This window comes from Desmodus rotundus, chromosome 9 (genome assembly GCF_022682495.2).
Source record: "Desmodus rotundus isolate HL8 chromosome 9, HLdesRot8A.1, whole genome shotgun sequence".
NCBI classification, from domain to species: domain Eukaryota; kingdom Metazoa; phylum Chordata; class Mammalia; order Chiroptera; family Phyllostomidae; genus Desmodus; species Desmodus rotundus.
In genome coordinates, this window is record NC_071395.1 from 94,767,184 (window position 1) to 94,774,100 (window position 6,917).

The following is a 6,917-nucleotide window of genomic DNA, read 5'->3' on the forward strand; positions in this document are numbered from 1 at the left end:
GTAGATGAAACAGTCAAGGGAATGTGCTTGTATAGGGAGAAGGCAACAAAAACCTTGGAGAATTCTCACAGTGACAGCTGAGAAGGGAACGGTCATCGGGAACTAAGGGAGTTTGTTATAACTGAAGAACAACCACATTTCAAGAAGAAGGAAGTACGGTAAATAATGTGTTCACTGGATAAAATGTTTAAACTTCAAGTTGAAATTCAGAAGTTCTCAATTTTTAAAAAATTACTCACTAAGATTTATAAATTTAGGAGCAATATAATGAAGCAATCAACCTGTTGAGACTTTTCAAAATCAGTCTCAAAGATTACAATTACCAATACGGTTTAGTGGCTAAGTAAAAACTGGAAACTCCGGCTCTGCCATAAAGTGACTGTGAAACTGTATGCAATTCCCTTCACCATACTGTTCTGTTTCCCCTCTGTCAAATGAGGACACAGAATTGCAAGTTTCCCAAGGTCCCAGTTTAGACAACCAAATAGACAAGAATGGACGTATAAAGGTTACTTCGAAAACAAACACATAAAAACTAAATTAAGAACATCACTGATGAACAGGACTTACTCCAGTAATGATGTAGCAACCCAAACTACTTAGTGACCTATCTATCACTCATTCGACTCTCTGAGATGTTTAGACAACTAACGTCAACATGCTTAAAGACAGGTTAGACAAGATAAGGCAGAAAAGTTTGGCAAAAAACTTGGCACCAAGATAACCAACAATTTGATTTCAACTATTTGTTACTGATGTGTAGTGTGAAAGCAGAACTGTGGGCTCTACTTGTCACATTCATTCTTCTTGCCTCCTTCATTCACTCTTCATTTTCAGTTACCTTTGCTACTAACCTAGATCAGCCTTCACTTGTCAGGCCTGGACTCCTATGAGACTTCCTGATGCATCTCATATAGCACAGGTGAGGTGCAACTTCCTAAAGGACCAAGTGATAACCACTCCTAAGGTTAAAGCTATGCAATGATTCCCCCTTTAACCAAAAGTCCTTAGTTTATATTCAAGGACCACTCCAGGTTAGCACAACTTTCTTGTTCACTAGGCTTTCCCACCTTTATGACCATCTTTTGACCTCTTCTTCCAAATGAGGCTCAGCTGAAATACTGCTTCTTCTCTGCCTTTAATGTAGCTTGAATCTACAAATATTTACAGAATGACTTTTCTGTGTTCTAAAATGTGCTAGAAACAGTGAACGATGAAAAGAGGAGGAAGCCCTTAAGGAACTTATAGAAGAGCAGGAAAAATACTGATAAGCTTATAAATGATATCCCTGGAAGGATACAGACTGCTCAAGACCTTGCAATTCTTTTTATGTAGTGTTTGACTTAAAAAAATGTATACTCCTTATCTCTTGGGTAAATACTGCCCTTGACACAAGTCTACCATTTATTCTCAAGTAGCCTATTCAGGATACTAATCAAAGGTAGGCTAATATTAATAAAGTTGGAAAATGCCATTGCTTTTTGCTTAGTCTCTTAGAACAGGGACAAGTATCTAAGAAATATGGTAACTTATAGTTCATGGATTTTCTCTATTAAAAGCTGAGAGAGGTTACCTGGTTTTTCTCCCCCCCCCCCCCGCCCCGCCAATATATATTCTTAGGCTGCCATATTAGCTACCTCATAAAATAATCTCAGCCCTCACCACTACTCTCTAAAAAGCACAACATTCTTTCTTCATACAGCTTCTCAAGGCTCAGAAGTTTCTACTACCTGTAACACTTCCCATACATTATTCAAGGTAAGAGTTATTTTAACCACTTTTTCTCCCATATATCCTCCAGAGTTTTAAAACGCAGATGTTACTACAATCAAATTTTACGGAGGAAAGACATTTTAAAATCAATCATTCTCATTATTATCACAATTCAGGCCATATTTATTTTTTTTTAAATCTATGCTTATAAATCAATGATGTTAAAGTACTATTAACTAAGGAGGATAACCTGCTCAACTTTCTGCACCTAAGATCCTCCCACCCAAAAAAGTAAATAATAATAATAATAATAAAAACACCCTACAAAAACAAAAAATAAAAAACCTTGGCTTCGAATACCAAGTTATTTTAAGTTTATATTATCCCAGAACTTGGAGCCATGATTAATCAACTAGTTGATCAAATTAATGCCACTCAAGGACATTTTAGAAACTGTCATCACATACACAAAAGAAACAGAGAGATTACCACATATTTGTCTTCTCCAGTCAGAAACTGATTTATATTGAGTATCCATGAAAAACTAGTGCAAGAGTGGAAATCAGACAACAAAAGAAAGAAAAGTTTTAAATCTAAGTGAAAGATGTGCAGAGGAAATGGGAGCCGGGGCTCACACAGGTGGTTTATTGAACGGTGGCTGCTTTTTTCCCTTTAGTATATATATTAAGCCCCTGCAAGAGGTGATGGCCTAAAGACTACAGTTTTGTAGTGTTCATGACTCCAAAATTAAATCATTGCATATAAAAAAGTAACTTTGTTTCCCAAAGATAATTTAGAGTGCTTTGGATAAAACGCTACTAATCGCCAAACGTGTAGGCAGTATGTGTTGGCTAACAAAACGGAATCAGACTAGGTCATTATAGAAGTGGTGTAAAACTTTCCAGAGTAAAATGTTTCCTTAAATGATGAACTTGCCAAGTTGCAAATGTTCATCTTCCTTATCGTTCTGGGTACGAGAACCACAAGCAATCATTAGCTGACATAGACGGAAGGCGTATTTGGTTGAGGGCTAAGTGAAAGTCTGGAAGCTTTGTTCTAATAACTACATAACGGCTGTTTAACAATAAATTTTTTTAATAAGGAAACGAGCCTTCAAGAGTTACATCTACAAGAGCTCTATTTACTCATTGAAAGGTCTTAAGATTTTCCTGCGGTTTCTGGTATGTCAAGGAAATGAAAAGGACAGAACAATCTAAAAGGAAAAAGAACAGTACCACACACACACACATCTTGAAAACAATCGTTCGTCTCTGTGACCAGGTTTTTCAGAGCCTTCCCTACAGAGTCCTGGTCAAGCGCCTGGAGAGGAAGTGTCTGGTGGCTACAGAGCCAGCCAGGGCGAGAAGCGAGGCGCTGGGGTTCCTCCTGACTCAGCCCAGGCCGGGGCCACCGCAGTCGAGCGGACCCTCATCTCCCCGTCCTCTGCTCCCCGCCCCGGGGCGTGCGCACGCTCCCCGCCCGGCCGCAGCAGCCAGTGCCCCAGAACCTGGGACACAGGAGCCGGGCGCCCGGGCTCCAGCCGCCCCCTTCGGCCTAGGTGCTCGGACGCCCCTATTCCTGTACCCCAGTTCCAAGGCAAAAGGGGTCGAAGCGGGCGAAAACCGCCTTAACCGCCAAACACCCCTCGCTGGCGGCTGCGGGGCGGGTCCCGGCCTAGTCCTTCACACCCACCTGCCTCCCCCGGCGGCCCCGGCGCCAGCTCCCGCGGCCCCGCCGCCGCCAGCTCCGGTCCCCGGCCGCAGCGCCATCTTGCTCCGGGCCTGCTGCAGCCGCCACCTTACTAACAGCTGTCAACTGAAGACAGCCACTTCCGGGGCAAACGGCAGACCCCACCTCGCCGCAGACTGGGCGACGGGGGCGGGACCGTGCGCCCACGTGACCCCGAGCCCCGCGGAGTGGGCGGTGCGCCCCGTCACGTGATCCGGTCCCCGCTTAGGGGGTCCTCCAAGTGCAATTCTAGTTGTGGGGCTGGTTGGGGCGGTCTCCTGCTCCGCTCCTGGGAAGCTGATTCACTCTCTGGCAAGCCCCGCTGGCGGTCGAGCAGCGAGGCATCGTCGGTACTTCGTTTGAAAAACCATAATCTTGGTTAGTGGAAAGAGCAAATTGAGTCCTGTTTTTTAAAAGGTATTCTTTTATTGTTAATCATTTTTGCACACAAACAATAGATGGATCCTCAGTGCCCCTGGGATACACCTTCAGAGCCGGTTAATGATCAGCGCTCTCCACTTTCCCCCTGGAACTCGGCGGCTTTTGGTATCCATCCCCAAAGCTGAAGGTATTTAAATTTTATTTTAGTAAAGCAATAAACCCCAACCACATATAAAACCTCTTGTTTGGTTCTGCCATGGTGCCACCCAGTAATCCGTTTTTCCTACAGTTAGGCCTCGGAGATAGTGCAGTTTGGTTCCAGACCACGGCAAAAAAGAGGGTATCACAATAAAGAGAGTCGTAATCTTCCTGGTGCAGGGTGTGGCCTTCAATTTGGAGGAAAAAAAAAGAAAACCCTCAACAACTGTGAAGAGCAATAAAGCGAAGCACGATAAAACCGGGTGTACCTGTACTTGCCAGGGGCAAAATGGTAGTGTTTGGAAAACAGTTTATAATACTATGAATCCGAGCATAATTCTACTGTGCTTTTTCCCTAGTCAAACTGTTAAGTAAAACACAAAAGTCGAGTGTAAATTCTTTCAAGCCCTCAAGTAGAGTTTGCTCACTAGCAAGTACTGGATTGTAATTAGCTTTATCTGTCACTCTTGCCTCAGGGCTTTCACAAGGACATAGTTTGTAGTTGTCATTTATTGGGCACAAATCACTGGCCAGGAACTTACTGTATTTTTCCAAATCCTCAATGTCTCTAATAGTATTGCCCTTTTACAGATGAGAAAATCAAGGTTAAAAGAAGCTGTAATTTGCTTAGATCATAACAGCTGCAAAGCAGCAGGACCAGTATGCAAAATCTGGTGTTTGACTTCAGAGTCCCTGCTCATTTCACCAGACCCAACTATTCAATTATCATGCATTCTTCTTTCATCAGTCTACTACCTTCCTTCCTCCCCTTCTTTAGGTGAAACCGATTTGTGTAGCAGATTACTTCCAACTGATATAAAGGTGATAAATTCAGTATTAATCCATTGACAAGCCAAGGCGATTACAGGTTTATGTAACCACTTTTATTTAAGGATGGGTGGTTACACAGGAGAAAAATGCTAAAAAGGAGGAAGTCAAATCAAATCAAAGGAGTGTATCAAGGATCATAGAAGACGTGGTATCTGCCTGGAACTCTTGGTTCTATCTGCAAGGCTCAGCTCAGGATGTCCGCTTTCCCTGACATTTCCAGTGTGGGTCAGATGCCCTCCTGTGATACCTGAGCCTCGTGGCCTTCTGTCTAACATAGACTTTGCCACACTATTCGTTCCTTTACTTTATCCCCAACCATTACACTGGAAGGGCAAGGACTGTAGTCAAGCCTTATATTCCTTACTATATATGTTTGCTTAAGGAATATTTGTGAATTTACTACCTGTTTTGCACAGTGCTAGGTACTTCTGACCTTGAGACAGTTGGTATTACCCCCAATTTCATAAATGAAAAAACCAAACCTCTGAGAAATGAAAGAACTCTTTCATACAGTTGGCAACTGGCTGGCAGCAGCACATACACACCTCTGTAGAGGTGCAGCGGTATTACAAGCACATATAGAGGTATACACGTGCTGCCGCCTTCAGAATACAGAGGTAAGGATCTGCTAGAACAAACAACGCACATGCTTGTAAGTATTTTTGACACCTTGTAATAATGAAGCTCCATTTACATAAATCCTGAAGATGAACAATTTTTGTCCCATCTAAAAGATTCTAGTTGGGAGCCTACCTGTCCTTACTCTCGAGAGTAAAAGGCTAAACATAAAGGAAATAAATGTTTAATTCAAATGCTGCTTTAAAAATATTATCTTATAGTATTGTAGTAGTGTTGATAATAGTAAACTTAAACTAACATTCATATCAGGTGTCATTCTAAGTACCTTACATGTCTGAAGCAGATTGTTTTGTTACATAAATTAACCCATTTATTAAAAGCTAGCAGTGTTTCAAATTGTAGTTTCTGCTGGTCTTTCAATTCCTTCAGTCTTCTGATGGCAGACTTTACTGTGATGGCAGAAGCAGTGCTGTAGGTCCAGGCACCACTGGCCACTGTTTCCACGCAGGAGCCAGTGCCAGACCCCCACAGCTCGTCTCTTCATATTGGTTGGGCCACAGAAGGAGCACGGGTACTTGGCACGCTGGCTGATTTCAACTGACTGCACATTTTCCTGAGGGAGGCGCCATCATGGGTCCCGTGTGCATTGACAATCCTGACCTCCTTGGTGTTTAGCCACGTCACTGCAAATTAAACTGGAACCCAGAGAGGACTGAAGTTGATTTTTTATTCCAGTGTACAACACTACCAATGGAGAAAAATCTGCTAATGGTGAATACTTTCCATCACTGTATAATCATAATCCTTTACCTGTGACTGACACCTGCTTACAAAATGGATGAAAGGCCATAAAGCCTCAGGAAAGATAAGCTGTAAGAGAATGCAGCCAGAGGTAATTATCAAGTAACAGGAACCTTCTTCTTTATCAGGATAGAATGTTTATCAGCTTTCGAGCAAAGTCATCTTGAATGGAAAGAGACAGGAAAGAGCATGGTTAAATGATGAAAAATGAAAAAAGGGAGAGGCTGACCATAAGCTTATAGTTGCAACATTACAACAGGTAAAGTATGAGCTACCTTACCAATCAGGTATAAGGATAGTTAATAGACCAAAGAATTTAAAGTCCTAGAGAACTTGCCCTGACTGGTGTGGCTCAGTGGGTTGAGCGTCGTCCTGAAGAGTCGCCAGTTTGACTCCTGGCCAGGGCGCATGCCTGGGGTAGTCTGGGGGTGTGAGAGAGGCAACCCATCAATGTTTCTCTTGCATGTCGAAGTTTCTTTCCCTCTTTTTCTCCCTCCCTTTCCATTTCTCTAAAAGAAAAAATAAAATCTAAAATCTTAGAGAACTTGAATAATCAGCCACTGAAGAGGCATCTCTTTGTTGTGGCTTACACCACAGAAGGCCATCAAGAAATTAAGAAATAGTAAAATGAAGAGTAGTAGGTTTCTTTTTGGTAGGTAGCCTCTGCTTCTTGTCTATTCAAAAAT

General features: G+C 42.5%; 1 protein-coding gene, 1 long non-coding RNA gene and 1 pseudogene across 15 annotated transcripts in view; 1 reads left to right on the forward strand and 2 right to left on the reverse strand.

The window, feature by feature from the left end:
- SYNRG (synergin gamma) overlaps nucleotides 1–3,566 on the reverse strand; it is a 70,930-nt gene extending 67,364 nt beyond the window's left edge. For 13 of the 14 annotated variants that reach the window (XR_008425076.2, XM_053910471.2, XM_053910463.2 and 10 more), the window contains exon 1: nucleotides 3,406–3,566. Coding sequence is in view for 12 of the 14 variants with exons in the window: in XM_053910471.2 (XP_053766446.1) it covers nucleotides 3,406–3,482 (77 nt within the window). In the remaining 2 variants the exon portion in view is untranslated. The remainder of the gene's footprint in view (nucleotides 1–3,405) is intronic. The other variant, XM_053910465.1, reaches the window with a different exon arrangement.
- Nucleotides 3,567–3,710: 144 nt separating this feature from the next.
- Nucleotides 3,711–4,278, forward strand: LOC128781565 (uncharacterized). The gene is made up of 3 exons (XR_008427582.2): nucleotides 3,711–3,819; nucleotides 3,900–4,009; nucleotides 4,112–4,278. It is a non-coding gene; the product is annotated as an uncharacterized lncRNA (long non-coding RNA).
- Nucleotides 4,279–5,306: 1,028 nt separating this feature from the next.
- Nucleotides 5,307–6,280, reverse strand: LOC112316503 (large ribosomal subunit protein eL43-like; annotated as a pseudogene).
- Nucleotides 6,281–6,917: the final 637 nt, after the last annotated feature.